This window comes from Hippopotamus amphibius, chromosome 4 (genome assembly GCF_030028045.1).
Source record: "Hippopotamus amphibius kiboko isolate mHipAmp2 chromosome 4, mHipAmp2.hap2, whole genome shotgun sequence".
In the NCBI taxonomy this organism is placed as follows: Eukaryota; Metazoa; Chordata; class Mammalia; order Artiodactyla; family Hippopotamidae; genus Hippopotamus; species Hippopotamus amphibius.
The window spans coordinates 185,564,042-185,578,928 of record NC_080189.1 but is presented as its reverse complement, the minus strand read 5'-3'; the positions used below and the strand labels follow the sequence as shown (position 1 = coordinate 185,578,928).

General features: G+C 60.5%; 1 protein-coding gene across 4 annotated transcripts; it reads right to left on the bottom strand.

The window, feature by feature from the left end:
* Window positions 1-2,809: 2,809 nt before the first annotated feature.
* LBHD2 (LBH domain containing 2) lies at window positions 2,810-13,786 on the bottom strand. 4 transcript variants are annotated; one of them, XM_057730233.1, is made up of 6 exons: window positions 13,718-13,786; window positions 10,256-10,333; window positions 6,350-6,476; window positions 5,969-6,055; window positions 4,205-4,361; window positions 2,810-3,158 (listed from the first exon to the last, which is right to left on the bottom strand). In XM_057730233.1, exons 4-6 carry the CDS (start codon window positions 6,035-6,037, stop codon window positions 3,061-3,063), a joined length of 324 nt encoding a protein of 107 aa, XP_057586216.1. In that variant the 5' UTR covers window positions 6,038-6,055; window positions 6,350-6,476; window positions 10,256-10,333; window positions 13,718-13,786; the 3' UTR covers window positions 2,810-3,060. The 4 variants fall into 4 exon arrangements, with proteins under 4 accessions (XP_057586216.1, XP_057586214.1, XP_057586218.1 ...); XM_057730231.1 differs by having other exon boundaries at window positions 10,256-11,099; window positions 11,480-13,769; XM_057730235.1 differs by lacking the exon at window positions 6,350-6,476.
* Window positions 13,787-14,887: the final 1,101 nt, after the last annotated feature.

The window sequence follows — 14,887 nt, the reverse complement described above, 5'->3', positions numbered from 1 at the left end:
ACAGAAGGGGGTCCTCGAGGTGATCACCCAGGGCTCTCCCGTGGGAGTCCTGGAACCCCGTGGGGTAGCTAGTCTCCACCCATGTTGCACTGGGATACCAGCTCAGAAAGGCATAGGAACCTGCTCATGGCCACACAGCTGGCAAGAAAGAGGCAGCCTTCCAGCCTAGGTCTCTGCCTCTGAGGACTGGGTCTTCCCATGGGGCCAGGGCCTGGTGGACACTGGGGGCTCCTTCGTCTGCCCCTCCTGTTCTCCAGCTCACAGAGCACGTCTGGGTGTGGGACCTCCCGTTGTGGGCCACCGCCACTCAAGACTAAGTCCCTAAAAGGCAGCTGGGGCCCAGGCCTGGGGGGGCAGGGGCTGCTCCCGGACCTCTTCTCAACTCCCAGCTGCACCCCACCCCTGCCCAAACCTGTGCCCGCTTCTCAGCACGAGGCTCTGATGTTTATTTTATTCTATTTCCATGCTGTTTTCCCCAAACTTTCTCCGTATCATCCCTTTGGAAAAGCCCCAGCCTTGTCTCAGAGAAGCCTCGGGCACAGGGCCAGTCTGGCCCGAGTAGAAGGCCGAGCAGAGGGGCAGCTGGGAAGTGGCGGCACAGCTGGGGACCCCAAGAAGAGAATAATTCCTGCTGCCGCATGTTGGGCTGCACCGCCTTGGGAGAGGCATTTCTGACTCAGCCTCAGCGTATCCCTCCATAAAATGGGGCGGTTGTTGGGATCCAGTGCGATCACCGCCGCAGAGCACCTGCCGCCCACGGCAGGCAGGGACGGGGAAGGACCACACCACCAGCCGGTTGCCTGTCCTAGGTCTTAACTGGGGAGCTAGGCTACCACTCGCTGAATGTAGAGGCCCAAAGCGGCAAATTCCACCTACACTGCCACCGGGTCCAGGGCAGAGACCAGCCTGGGAACAGGACACCAAGGCTCGGCCTCTGCCCCTAAGCGCCCGTGGGCCTGGGCAAGGGTCGGTGTCTATCGCTGCGCCTCAATCTCTCCCGGTGTTGCAAAATTTAAGTGGCCCAGCTCCAGGCGTGCCGGGGGCGGGGCCCCCGGTGGGCGGGGCGTACGTCTCTGGCACCGCCCCCTAGAGTTACGCGCTGGCTCCCAGAGCAGTCGGTCCGTGGCTGCGTGTGAGCTCGGCGGCAGGTCCTGAAGGGCCGGGGTCCTGCGGGCCGCGGGCCGTGTTGTGCGGAGCAGGCAGACCCGCAGGGTAGAGATGCCCTGCCCCGCCCCCATGGGGCTGCCTCCCTGGGCCTGGCCCCCCCCATTCCCCAGCTCACGGCGCAAGGTGGGGTCCCAGGATCTCCAGTTAGGGGTCGCCTCCACCCAAGACCCGCCCTGTTAGGGGGTGAGCTCCAGAGTGGCGCGGTGGGCGCCGCCTGGGCTTAGGCTCAGGCGCATTTGGGATTCTGTCGCAGCCCAGCTCTTTATCAGCTGCGGGACCTTGGGAAAGTCGCGTGTAAACGGCTGTAACACTCGGCCTGGGAGGGGCGAGGATGAAAGCTCAGTAGAGGGCACCATCCCTCCCCGCCCCCTCCCTCCCCCACTCCCACCCCACCCCTCCCCCGCGTTGCACACCAGAAACCCGGAGATGGCTCCTGCTGGCTCAGGCCCTCGACCCATTCCCGCGTGTCAGCAAGTCCTGGCAAGGCTTCCTGTGACATGTCTGCCCCTGCCTCTTTGTGGAGCAGAGAGGAAGGGCCAGAGGAGGACGGGAAGGACCTGGAAGGGCAGCCCAACCCCCTCCTAAGAGGGGCCGCCCTGGGCCTGTGATGGCCGCAGGTTTAAAATTAAAGCAGGCTGCCAGGCAAACTTCTGCACCTCTGCCTCCCACCTCTCCGGCATTTGGGGGGTGGGCTATTTTTAGAAGGAAGGCAGGTTGGAGAAAGTGCCTTATTCATCCTGGAGGTTAGCAAGGCCTCCAGGAGAGAACAGAGGGGCCTCTGTCTCCTGCCTCCTCCTCCACACTCACCCAGACCTTGTACCACCCACCTGGGCCTGTGGATTTGTTGAGCCAACGTTTACACAGGGCTCCCTCCTGCCAGGCCCTGAGCTTCCACAGGCCTGGGTCAGCCTGACCAAGGGCAGGGGGCCAGGTTGGGAAGACGGGAGGGAGGGAGGGTGGCACACCTGGAGAGTGGGCCCAGGTAGTGATCAGGTTTCTGTGCCCCATGCCCATCCTGATCAGCCAGCAGAGCCAAGAAGCGATGTCTCTGGACCCCGTGGAGGGAGAGGACCCTCACGTGGCTCAGGAAGAGGTGCTACCTGGTCTCCCACATGGGTGCTCTGCCTGGCTCAGTGGCTTCCCAACTTCAGGGATCCTTTCATAGCTGTGGCCAGCACTAGCCTTGGGCACCTCACTTCACAACTCAGTTTCCTCATCTGTACAATGGGACTATGCAAGAATTTAATGACTCAAGCTGGAATAGTGCACCCCACCCACGTACCATTTCTGTGCCCTACTGCACCCAGAGTGGGTAGGGGGTGACAGGAGGAATTCTGCCCTCAGGGTCCAACCAGGCATGGAGGCCCCAAGGAGAGGTGGGGAGGCCACCAGGAGGAAGCTGGTCTTGCCTTGGGCAGCCTCGGCTGAAGCTGAGCAGAGCAAGAGGGCCCTGGGCAGGGTGTCAGAGCGGCAAACATGACAGCCCACCAACCAGTGTGGAACACCCAGTGGCCACTCACCGGGCACTCGGTCTGGTCAGCCTGGGCTCTGAGCAGAGGCCCTTGCCCAGAAGGCCACCGGCAGAACCAAAGTTGTCCTTACCCCTCGAATCCCCACCAAGTGTGCCCACTGACCACCAGGAAGAGCCTTTATTTCTGCTTAGAACCAGAGAACAAGGAGGGGTGTGGTCCAGACCCTGGGCCGGGGACGGGAGAGAGCAGGGGCTGCGGTGCTGGTGGACCTGGTGAGGCAGGAGGTGGTGGCTCGGCTCTGCCCACTGGGCGCCCGGGCAGGCCCGGGCCTCTCTAAGCCTCAGCCCAGCTGCTCTGGGGCTGAGGCCCTCTCAGCTGTCAGAGCCCAGGGAGAGCAGAATCTGGCCATGGCCTTGTGCTGTCACTGGGTGCAGGGGGCCTGGTCCTCGGAGCTGGCACCCTTGCTCTCAGCGTCATCCGGAGCCTCCCCTGGTGCTCCCAGAAGACACGGTGAGGGGGCTGCAGAAACAGAAGGGCCTCCATGTGGGTGGGGGTGCATTTCTGACAGGTTTGCAAGGAAATGTGCGCGGGTGGGACAGGCCACAAGTTCCCCACAGGTGAAGGGGAGGGGCAGGCGCTGGGTGTGTGGTTCTGGGCGGGGGGGGGAGGATGAGGCCAGGCTCTGGGAGCAGGAGCTCCCCCGCCCCCAGCCCGGTCCCCAGAGTAAGACGGTGGCTGAATGGGCGGAGACTCGGGAGCCCAAGTCTCACTGGTTACCCCAGGGGTGGACCCTGGACAGACCTGAGAGAGGTTGAGGGGACTTTAGGGAGAGGTGGGGTTATGGCCTTCTCAGCCCCAGCTGCAGGGGGCGGCTGACCAGTGAGGGCTGCAGGAGGGGCGGGGGGCTGACATCTGGAGAGGAGGAGCGGGCAGGCAGGGTGCCAAGCAGCCCCAGCTGAGGCCGAATTCCCCGGGACAGACTCGTCTCCAGGGCACAAAGCTGCCCAGGGCACAGCTCAGCCCTCACGCACCCTCCACAGAGGCCCCCGCTGCCCGGCCTGCTCTTTCTCCTGCACCGCAGACGCGGCTCCTGGCCGACCCTGCTCCCGCCCTCACATCCTCCTCCCAGAAGCGTCCCTGGCTCTGGCAGCCCCTCGGGCTTTAGCCAGGGCACCCACGCCAGGACAGGCGCCTGCCATCGGGCTGGCCCGTCTCCCCCCTTTGCACCCATACCCTTATCCCTTCCAGGCCCTGGCGGGCAATGCACACTTGTCCCGAAGGTGACAAATGGTGAGGGAGAGGGGAGAGGAGGCGGGACCAGGTGGTGAGGGGTGAGAACGGACACATACCTGTGCACCAGGCCTGGGGCCACGAGGGTGGATGAGGGGACCTGGTGTGCGGGTGGGAGGGGGGATGGTGACAGGGAGAAGGGCAGGCCAGGCAGCACCTAGGCGCCGAGCAGAAGCTCCCAAGGCCGGCAGATGGACGGGGTGCAAGTGGGCTGGAGGGGTGGGGGACCCTCTCCTGACTTTTCTCGGGACCCCTGCAGGCAGCCCCTCACTCACCAGCAGCAGCCTGGCTCCGGGCGGACCCCCTCTGGGTGCCCTCCGGGGGCCAACGCAGCTCCCCACTCTCCACGGCACCCACCTCGCTGGGCTCCACCACTATTGAGGGCAGCCGCTGGCCCAGCCGAGGGCCCTTCTCCCGGGCACCCACCATAGCCTGCAGGGAGGGTGGGCGGGGGTCAAGGCAACGCCAGGTCTGGGGTCCCCACTCCCTGCCACGCCTGTCCTGCAGTGTCCACTGGAAGTCGGGGGCCCGAACCCGCCCAGTCTCCAGGGCCAGGTGAGCACGTGTGCATGTGTGCACATCCCCCAGAGGGTCCCGGCCCCTCCCCCATCCCACCACTAGAGCTGGGGCACTTAGCACCTGGGGCTGTGGCTTTCCCTGGAGCAACACAGCACCCACTTGGGCTCCACCGTTAGGCCCATTTCACAGACAGGAGCCTGAGACCAGAAAGGCCAAGGTCACATAGTGAGTGAGCTCAGGGCTTCTGTGCATCCCCAGCTGCTTCCCGTATCCTGCACAGCCACTTCCTGGGGTCTTTCCTACTGGGCCCTTGGCCTCCTCCCCAGCTCGGAGGAGCTGGGAAGCTGTTGCCATGGCAACCTGAGTGACTTGCTCTGGGCTCATTGTTCAGTGCCCACAAGAACCGTGCGGGGGCTGCCTCCCCAAGCCCTCCTGGTGCCCTCAGCATCTCCGCCTCCCATTCAAGGCCTTCCAAGGTACAGGCCCGAGCCGGCCCCAGGGCCACAGCAGTCCTGACTGCCCTGCGCCAACCCACCTCCGTGCCTTTGCTTCAGTTGGTCCCCTTCCTGGAGCTCCCCACCCCCATCTCTTTTACCCAGAAGGAGAGCTGCTCTGTGCGTGTCTGCCTTCTCCCAAAGGTGCCTCGAGGAGGGGCAGGCACTCGGCTGGCGGGGCTTTGCAAAATGACCCTTGGGTTCCTCAAGCAGAACCATCTGAACATATGTTTAAATGCACTATGTGGGTGGGGGCCCAGGAAACAGCATTTTAACAAAGTACCACAGGTGACCCTTAAGTGTGAAAACAGGGGTCACTAGGCGGGGACATCTGTGGAATCAGAGTGACAACAGAGCCAGAACCCCATCGTGGCCTGATGACTGGACCTCCTGGGCCCTCCTGCTGGCCTTGCCACTCCAGGGGCTCCTTCCCTCTCCGGGAATCGCTCTCCCCCACCCCCACCCCCGTTCTCCTTCCTGCCCTCCTCCGGGAGGCCGTGCTCGTCACCACCAGGGACACGCCTCTGCCCGGACAGTGGGGGAAGGAGATCCGGGCCAGTGGACTTTGATGTCTGCCCTCTCCATCCGCCCCGCCAGCAGGGCAACCCCCTCAGGCTCCAGACTGGCCCTCGTGCAGCTCCAGGCTGGTGCCCAATCTCTGGCCCCGCTGTCCCGGACAATGAAAAGAGCCCAACTCCAGAACCCAGAACACTGGGATTGCACCCCTTGTGCAGGGACCTCACTTTTCAGCTGCATCAATACCCCCTAGAAGAGCAGAGCTGAGGGCAGGGGACCCTGGCATGGCCTCACCCAGCAGAAAGCAGAGTGTCTTGGGTGCAAGTCCTGGGGTCTCGAGGTGTGGCACGGATGCTACGTAAGCCAGCAAAGCTGGGCCTTGATTGCTTTATGTGGCAGACTCCTGTAGAGGAGGAACCACCTCCCCCACCCAGGTGGGTAAACTGAGGCATGTGCCGAGTCACAGGCCAGGGCACGAGGGTGGCAGACCACAGGGCCCCAATGGCATACCTTTCCTGCCGGGCCTCCAGCCTCCTGGGCTGGGCCCGGCTCTGGCACGGCAGGCTGGGGGGCACTCATGCTGCTGCCACTGTCGGGCTGCACGAAGACAAGGAGCAGAAACGGGGTGTCCGCCCTGCGCCAGATGCTGGATCCCACCCTCCTCCCGGCAGCTTCAGACAACCGCAGCCCACACCCACCGCACCCCAGGCCCAGCACCCACAGCCCCAGCTGGACCCCCCTCACAGCTGCTCCCTGCCTGAGCCCACCCTCAGAGGTGGCACGGGACAGGCCCACACCGTGTGCCCAGGCTGCAGCGGGGCAGTGGCAGGAGTGCCCAGTTCCTCCCTGAGAACAGACACCCCACGCACCCACGGCCAAAGGGAAACTGACCTCCTGCCCACACTTGGCCACGCCCACCCAGGCCAGGCACAAGGGCAAGGGAGCCTGGCCAGAGACCACACAGCAAGGGAAGAGAGGCCCTGCCAGGCCTCCTGGACACCAGCCGCAGACTCTCCACCTGCACTAGGCCAGAGGCAGAAATGGGGGTGGGGGCTGGCAGGTAGACGCCTAACTTGGGCACTGGCCGGGAGGCAGCCAGGGGCCGCGGGCAAGGGGCAGGAGTGCTGGGAGGGGACTGGGCAGAGGGAGAGCACTGACCAGCAGGCTGGAATGCTTGTGATGCCCTGTTGGTTGTGGGAGAGGGTCCTGTGCCCACCCGGCAAAAGGGGAGGGCTGCTATTCTGGCAAACGAGGTTTCTTTCACTAAACACCCAGCTCAGGTCAGCTCAGGTCCCACTGGGACCCAGGGAAGGCTGGGAGGGGCCACACACTGCAGCGGGCACTCCCGGGCAGTGGACAGCCAAGCCATACCCACCTGAGCCTCCTACCCATCCCACAGCACCTGAAAGCCCCTCCCCCAGGCCCGATGCTCCCAGTTCAGTCCCTACATAGGAGCCCTTCTTGGGGTCCCGTCCCAGGACCCCAGAACCTCAACTAGAGCCCAGGGCAGCCAGGACAGAGACCGGGAAAGTGGACTCAGAGATCCAGACAGATGTGAGAAAGAGCCAGAGGGGGAGGCAGGAAAAACCCACTAGCCACAGAGACAGCGCAGAGATGATACAACTATAGAAAGAGAGATACAGAGAGTAGACAAAAAGAGACCCAGAGAGATGATGCAGATGGAGAAGGAGAGAGGAGCGCTGATAGAGACAGGGGACAGAGCCCCCGAGGGGCAGGCAAGCAGCGAGCAAATGCCTGCGGGCAGCCTCCCGCAGCCCGGGCCCCAGGGGCTAGTGCCAGAGGGGCCCCCGCACATCGAAGGCTCCCACCACCCACACTTCCAGCAGCCGCCAGGTGCGTAGGGCCAGGTATGGCTGCGCACAGCCGCCAGAGACACTGCTCTTGCCCAAAGCCCGGCGTCCAGCAGCCAAGCGCGGACTGTGGTCCCCGCACCCTCCCCTTCTCCAGGGAGCTCCGACTCAAACCCCCCCGCCCGCCCCCCGCCCCTTCCTCCTCTCCCACCCTCGCGGCGCCTGGCCACCCGGGCTCTTCGAGGGGCGCGGGCCGGGACAAGGGTGGGGAGGGGACGCCCCCGTGCCTCCCTCACACTCACCCGCCCGCGCTGGATGCTCGCGCCGGGGCTGCCACTCTCGGCTCAGAGCCTCTCGCCCCGGTTCGCGCTCCCTGGCCAGCTCCCCCCCTTCCTCCCCCGCGCTCTCCGCCCACAGGCGCTGGCTCCCTCGCCCGGCCTCTCATCCACACTCACGCCCCTCAGCCTCCGCCCTCCCAGCTCCAGCTCCCAGGTGGCACCCCGGCCTCATCCTCCCTTTGGCAAGACCGCATCCTCCAGAACCTGATCCTGGTCACTTGAGGTGCCCAGCCTCAAGTATGAGGTTCAGGAACTCAGGGGGGCCAGATACATAGAGAGAGGACACCCTCCAATTGGAAGGGGGAGTGAAGAGGACAAGGACTACACCCGAGTGTGAGGGCCAGTGTGTGTGTGTATGTGTGGTCAACACACCAGTCCCCTCTTCATCCCTGATCCCACTCCCCCAAAGGAACAAAACAGCCTTGGGACAATCAGTCTCAGTCAGCCTGGTGGATAGGCCTGGCACCTGAGGCCAAGGTGCGTAACCTCAATCCACATCATTCCCCACCCTTCCACCATCTGGCACCTGACATTCACCACCATTTATCCAACATCCAACATCCATCCAACATCCACAACCCACCATTCAGCATCCACTACCCAACCACCATCATCTACCGTGCACCATCTCCTCATGTCTCTTCTACCATCCAATCACCATCCAACCACCACCCAACGTCAACCATCTGCCATGCATCACCCACCATCGATAAACCAGCATCTATCCATCCACAATCCACCACCCAAATTCCACCATCCAATTCACATCCATTCACTACCCACCCTTCAACCACCATCCGTTCACCCTGCATCCACCCATTCACCACCACACCCACCATTTACCAAGCACCAGCACACCAGAAAAATACCCTTCAGTCCAACATTGATTCACCATCCATCCATCCACCACCTACACATCCATGATTCACTATCTAATAGCTCTCCATCAGTATTTAACAACTACCTACCCATCTACTGGTCATTTACCCATTCACCACACATCTGGCTGTCAATCATCAATCTACCGTCTACTGTCCATTTATCTGAATTTATCCACCACCCACCCGTTAGCCTCCAGCCAGCCAGCCACAATTCACCCATTCACAATGCAGTCACCAGTCATGCCCCATCCCTAATCCATCCATGTTTCTATGAACCACAATTCACCATCCACCCACCCACCAACCATCTACCACCCACCCACCTCTTATCTCTATTCACCACGTATCTATCATTGCCCATCTCACAATATCCCCTACCCATCCGTTCATCATCCAGCCATAATTCATCATTTGTCCAAAACCTATTCAAGTATCATCTACCATCCATCCATATTCATCCACTGCAGAAAAATTTATTAAGCGCCCTCTATGTGTCAAGCATTATTTTAGGTGCTGGCGATCGAGTAGAGAGACAGCAGTGGGCATTCATCCACCATAATCCATCTGCCATTACAATCCATCCCCCATGACCTGCGCATTATCTCCCATCCTTTATTCACTATTCATTCAATATCCATCTTCATTCATCACCACTCACCATCCATTTAGCATCTATCCATCTTCCTCCATCTATACATTAAACCATCCATTCACACTATAGCACTGACCACCTGCCATCCATCTCTCATCTCCCCACCATCTTCCCGTCCACCATTCACCTTTCATGCATCTATTCCAACATGTAGTCATTTATCATTTAGTCATCATCCATTCATCACCTAATCATCTATCTATCTATCTATCTATCTATCTATCTATCTATCTATCTATCTATCTATCCAGAATCCACCCATTCATTGTCTGCCCAGCATCAACCTTCCACCTACACCTCCACAGTACACAAACAATTATCTACTGACCCAGCAACCATCCATTTATTTGCCACTCATGTACCATCCAGCCACCATTTACTTGTCCATCATTCATGATCCATCCATCAATCATACATCCATTCACATCTATCTACCATCTTGCCATCTGTTCTCTGTGGATAGATCCTTCACAAGCATCCACTTACTATTTATCAACCAGTCACCCATATTTCCGTGATTCATTCACCCAACAAGCATCCACCACCCACCACCTATCACCTGCAATGCATCCACTATCTATAGATTATTTCAGTATCCATCAACCCATCAATTTAGTGTCCGCATTCACCTCCCTCCATCCCCCAATCTATGGTCTATTTATCTCTTCATCATCACTTAACTGCCATTACATAGATGCATCCAGCATCCACCGTCTTCCTTCCATCTACACCACTATCCACTATGCTTCCAGTACTTACCCAACCATTATCTGTACACCATCCACTCCCCCAAGCACACATTCTGCCATTGCATCCACCATTCATCCACTAATTCACCTCCCCATCCAGTCATCCATCCCCCTCTCAGCCATCTATCCACCTAGGAACATACCCATCCATCATTCTGCCACGCATTCATCTATTATCCTTATATTCTTATGTTACCCATATACATAAACATGAGCAAGTCATTCTCACTTCTTTTTTTCTACCACCCATCTCCATCAATTACCCATCCACTTATGTTCTCACCATTCTTCCGCACATCCATCCATTAACTAAGCACTTATTTATTAATAAATATTAATGTTAAACATAAACATTAAATACATTACTCAGTGCTAGTGCTGGGTTCTGGGGTCAGCAAGATGAATAAGATCCCATCTATATTTACAGTCTGATGAATTCACAGTCTGATGGTTCAAAAAAGGGAAACATTACAATAGCCAAGACATAGAAACAACCTAAATGTTCATCAACAGATGTACAGATAAAGAAGCTTTGGTACATATAGACAATGGAATATTACTCAGCCATTAAAAAGGATTAAATAATACCATCTGCAGCAACATGGATGGACCTAGAGATTATTCTACTAAATGAAGTAAGCCAGACAGAGAAAGACAAGTATAAATATGATATCACTTATATGTGGAATCTAAAACATGGTACAAATCAACAGATCTATGAAACAAAAACAAACTCACAGATATAGAGAACAGACTTGTGGTTGCCAAGTGAGGGGAGGGGAGGGAGGGAATGGGAGTTTGGGATTAGCAGAGACAAACTATTGTATATAGGATGGATAAACAACAAAGTCCTACTGTATAGCACAGGGAACTATATTCAGTATTCTGTGACAGACCATGGTGGGAAAGAATATGAAAAAGAATTTATATATATATATATCTGGGTCACTTTCCTGTACAGAAGAAATTAACACAACATTGTAAATCAACTATACTACAATAAAATTAAAACTAAGGAAAAAAAAGGAAGCAGGCCAGAGAAGTGTCAGTGTAAAAATGTATATTGTGTCCAAATCTTGGTGCCTCCATCTTCTGGCCATGGAATGGCTGTAGCTCTTTGTGCAAGTTTCCAAGGAGGAGGACCAGGGAGGCAGCATCACGGGAGGATAGCAGAGGCTGATCTGGGCAAGGTGGCTGCAGCGTGGGACACCTGATGACATGGGTGAGAAAAGAGGTGAGAATGGGAACACAGGCTGGCAGACATGATGCAAGGCTGGGAGTACCCAGCGAAGGGACTGGTCCCCGATGATGGGCTGCGGATGGCCACAGGGAGATCTGGGGGTGGGGGGGCTAGGCAGGCAAGGACCCCAGTCAGCTGAGTTCTGAGAAGGGACCCGCCCCCGCATACACATCCACTTCTTCACTGGACAGGACCTGAACCAGAAGGACGGGGGCCTGCCTTAGGGTCACACAGCAGTGCTGGGGTGGTCACTGCGGCAGCAACCATGCCACCTCGACAGCCTGGCACCACCCCACCCCCCAAAAGGCATCCCACCTCCTTTCCACGTGGGCAGGGTTTTCTCTCCCTACTTGTTAATGAGCTGTCACCCCAGGCGTCAGCTGTCAAGGGCCTCATGTCTCCCGCTGGCTCCTAACAGGGCTCCCAGGAAGCGCTCAAGGCCTTTGAGGCTGAAAGCTCTCACGGTGGAGCCGCCGGCTGGGGACAGGAGTATCTTCAGGGACAGGCCTGGAGGCCCTCTTCTGAGCCCACACAGTCGGTCTTGGGGCCCATCTTCGCCTCCAGCCTCCGATTCTGCTCCCCCCCCTTCTGCCCTCCACCGCGGGCCCTTGTCCACGGGAGACGGACGGATCTGGAGGCGAGAGCCGTGTGTCCGGCCGCGCCCGGCCTTTGCTGTGTGCCGTCGGGAGGCCCGGCCAACGCAGTAAGAGGAGGGAGTACCAAAGGAAGAGTAAGGACCGACCACCTGTGATGTTTCCCGGCCCTGGTGAGGCTGGAGGTACCCGCTTTCCGGCCCCGCACCTGTACGCACCCTCCGGCGCTTGAATGGAGGTGACGGCAGCGCCTGGCTGGGGGCGCTCCGCGCGGGTGGAATCCTGGCTCTCGGCCAGGAAGGGTTGCTCTTGACGCCCTCTTGTGGCGACCCTGGAGTACAACAGCCCCGACTCCCTCGAGGGTAGAAGGACATTCAGGGGTTAACCTGATCGTGAGCACCTCGCTTCCTATACTTTGTCCTCACGTGCTGAGAGGCAGGCCCAGGACGGGGTCCGTCTGCCCTTGGTGGGCTGCTGGCCGGAGGGTCTTAAGTAAATGACCCCAGGGGAGGAACGGACGGGCCCGGGGGACGGATCGACAGCGAGGGAGGAGGGCGGCCCGGCAGGAGAAAACATCCCACTCCTGTCACCTGCTGGGGCGAAAGGCCCCGAGGCAGGATTCTCGGCCGCGCTGCCCCGACACGAAATCCCCAGCCCCTAAAGCCTGGTTGGCTGCACAAGGTTTGGGGACATTTCTCTTTAATGTAAATAACCAGATTTCAGAGCTTTTACTTCTTTTAGAAACCCTCTGTATTGGCTGCGCTGGGTCTCCGCCGCTGTGCGAGGGCCTCCCCGAGCGGCGGCGAGCGGCGGCGAGCGGCGTCTCCTCTTCGCTGGGGCGCACGGGCTCCGCCGCTCCGCCACGCGTGGGATCTTCCGGGAGCGGGGCTCGAGCCCCCGGCCCCTGCATGGCAGCGCATTCTTCAGCACCGCACCGCCCGGGACGGCCCCCCGAGTGCGGTTAGATGCCGTGATAAGAGAATCACGCCAACAGAGGCGGCCCCGGGAAGCACGGGCGCCCTTCCCGAGGTCCGCAGGGCCCCGAGGGCCGCCCGCGGCGCCCTCAGCCCCCGCCACAGCGTCCCTCCGCCGAGCCGGCCCCCGTCGGGGGACGGAGCCTGGGGGTAGGGGGGACTGTCCCCTCGGGGAGGCTGGAGAGGCGAGCGCAGGGGCGCCCCGGCCTGCCCCAGACCTGCGCGGGGCTGGCGGGGGCGGGGCGCGGGGGGAAAGGGGTCCGGGCCGGGCGCTCCCCTGGGCGGCCGTGCGCCTCTCGAGCGCCCCCTCCCGGCCCGGGCGACGCGCGCCCGCTCCCCTCCCTCCCGCGCCCGCCTGGGGGCGCCCCGCCCCCCGCAAGCCCCGCCCCCGGAAGGGCAGGTCGAGGGCCGGCCGGGGGCCGCGTCCCGCTCCCGCCGCGCGCAGCGCGCCCTGCCCGGCTCTGTCCCTCGGGCTCCCTCTCCGGGTGTCCGGCCTTCCGTCGTTCTCCCCCCCCGGCGCGGGCGCGGGTTCCGGCTGCAGGAGCCAGCGAGGGGGGACCCGGTTGACGTGCCTTCCTCGCCGCCGCCTGCAGCCTCTCCCCCAGCCACGGCCCGACAAACTGAGGCCCGGAGAGAGCGGGCTCCCCCGGGAAAGGGAGGCGGAGCCGGACGCGCGCCGGGGCCCCCGCGCGGCGCCGACACCCTGCTCCCTGGGGGAGGAAGGGGCTTGGCCCCCATTTCAGAGGCCCGGGCGCTCGCTCGCCCGCCCCCCGCAGGGAGAGGGGCTGGTGGGGGTCTGGCTCAGCCGGGCCGGGCCTGGAGGACAGGTGACCTGGGACAGGTGGGGACGGAAGCGAGAGAGGCAGCCCAGGTGTGGGGGGGGCGCGGCGGGCAAGCTGATGCTGGGACCCCGCGCCGGTGCCACCGCGGAGCTGACCGAGGCAGCGGCGGAGGAAGAGCGCTGTCCAAGGCCACGGCCGCAGAGGCCACGCGGTCACTCCGGCCACAGCGCCCCGCCTACCATAGGGGACAGTGTTGTCGTCTGCCCTTCCTCTGCTTCACGCCAGTCCTTCCCGCTGTGCGCAGGGAGAGACTAGGGCTGGGCAGGGCTCATGGTCCTGGGTTTAATCTCTAGAGTTTCCTGAGGACTCGCCCACTGCCAGGAGCAGAGGGCAGAACGCAGCCGGCCAGCCTGGGAGACACCCAGCTCTTGCTCTGCGTGGCCACCCCACCCTCACCCTAATAAGCTGCAGTTCCTGTTCACAGAGCTGAGGACAGACTGTTCTCCAAGACGCGCTGGTAAATCAGCAGTGACTGTCCTGAGCCCCTTTGTGTAACAAACGTAAAGTTTACATACGTGCCCCGTTGTGCGTATATATGTTTGTATAGTGTTGAAATGTTCTGGAAGTACACCAATACTGTAGCTGAGGCTTCATGGCACTTCCTGTGTACAAGGCACTCTCTGGTGCTTTGCCAAGCTCATATAATCTTGGAAAACCTGTGAGAATGGTGTATTATTATCTCATTCCACAGAGGAGGAGACCAGGCACAGAGAGGCAGAGGAACCTGTCCAGGGTCGCAGAGCTGAGAGGCGGGGCTCAGATTCCAGTAGGCATGTGACACTTGCTACAAACCACTGGGCTGCGCTGCCATCGTCAGGGTAAGGGGCGCAAGGGGGTAGCGAGGCAGACCTCTCACTGCACCTCCATTTAACACTGTCCGGCCACACCCCAGCTGGGGCCCCGCCAACCCGGTGGGTCCTCCAGACCTCACAGCATCCCTGGAATGGAGGGCGGTTAACCTCTGTTCCATTCGGGCTCAGACACTGAGACTCAGAGAGGGAAGCGGCTTGCCCCAGGGCTCCCAGCGCAGGACTGAAGCTGGGACTTGAGTCTTCCCGGCCCCTCCTGCCTTCCACGGGAAGCCCTGGAGCCCTCCCTCTCCCCCACCCCCCCACTCACGCCCCAGGGTCGTCGAGTCCCTGCCGGATGGATGGGATGGACGTTAGGCCCTTGGATGGCACAGAAACTGCCCGCTCCCCGGTACCCTCCCCGGCACCTTCGCGTTTAGCTGGACTCTAAAAGCCCTCGCGTGACCCTCCTGTGCACCTGAGCAATACCGAGGTGGGGGGCCGATGGGGAGCAGGAGTGGGGGTGGGCAGGACGCCCTTCCGGCTGCAGCCCCGCTTGCG

Bases quoted from the DNA above. Each gene is read 5' to 3' on its own strand.
- LBHD2 (XM_057730233.1), bottom strand. From the start codon at position 6,037: ATGAGTGCCCCCCAGCCTGCCGTGCCAGAGCCGGGCCCAGCCCAGGAG. The intron at 4,362-5,968 runs GTATGCCATTGG...CCCTCCCTGCAG, and splicing joins CTGGAGGCCCGGCAGGAAAG to GCTATGGTGGGTGCCCGGGA. The intron at 3,159-4,204 runs GTGAGTGAGGGG...CTGTTTCTGCAG, and splicing joins CCGGAGCCAGGCTGCTGCTG to CCCCCTCACCGTGTCTTCTG.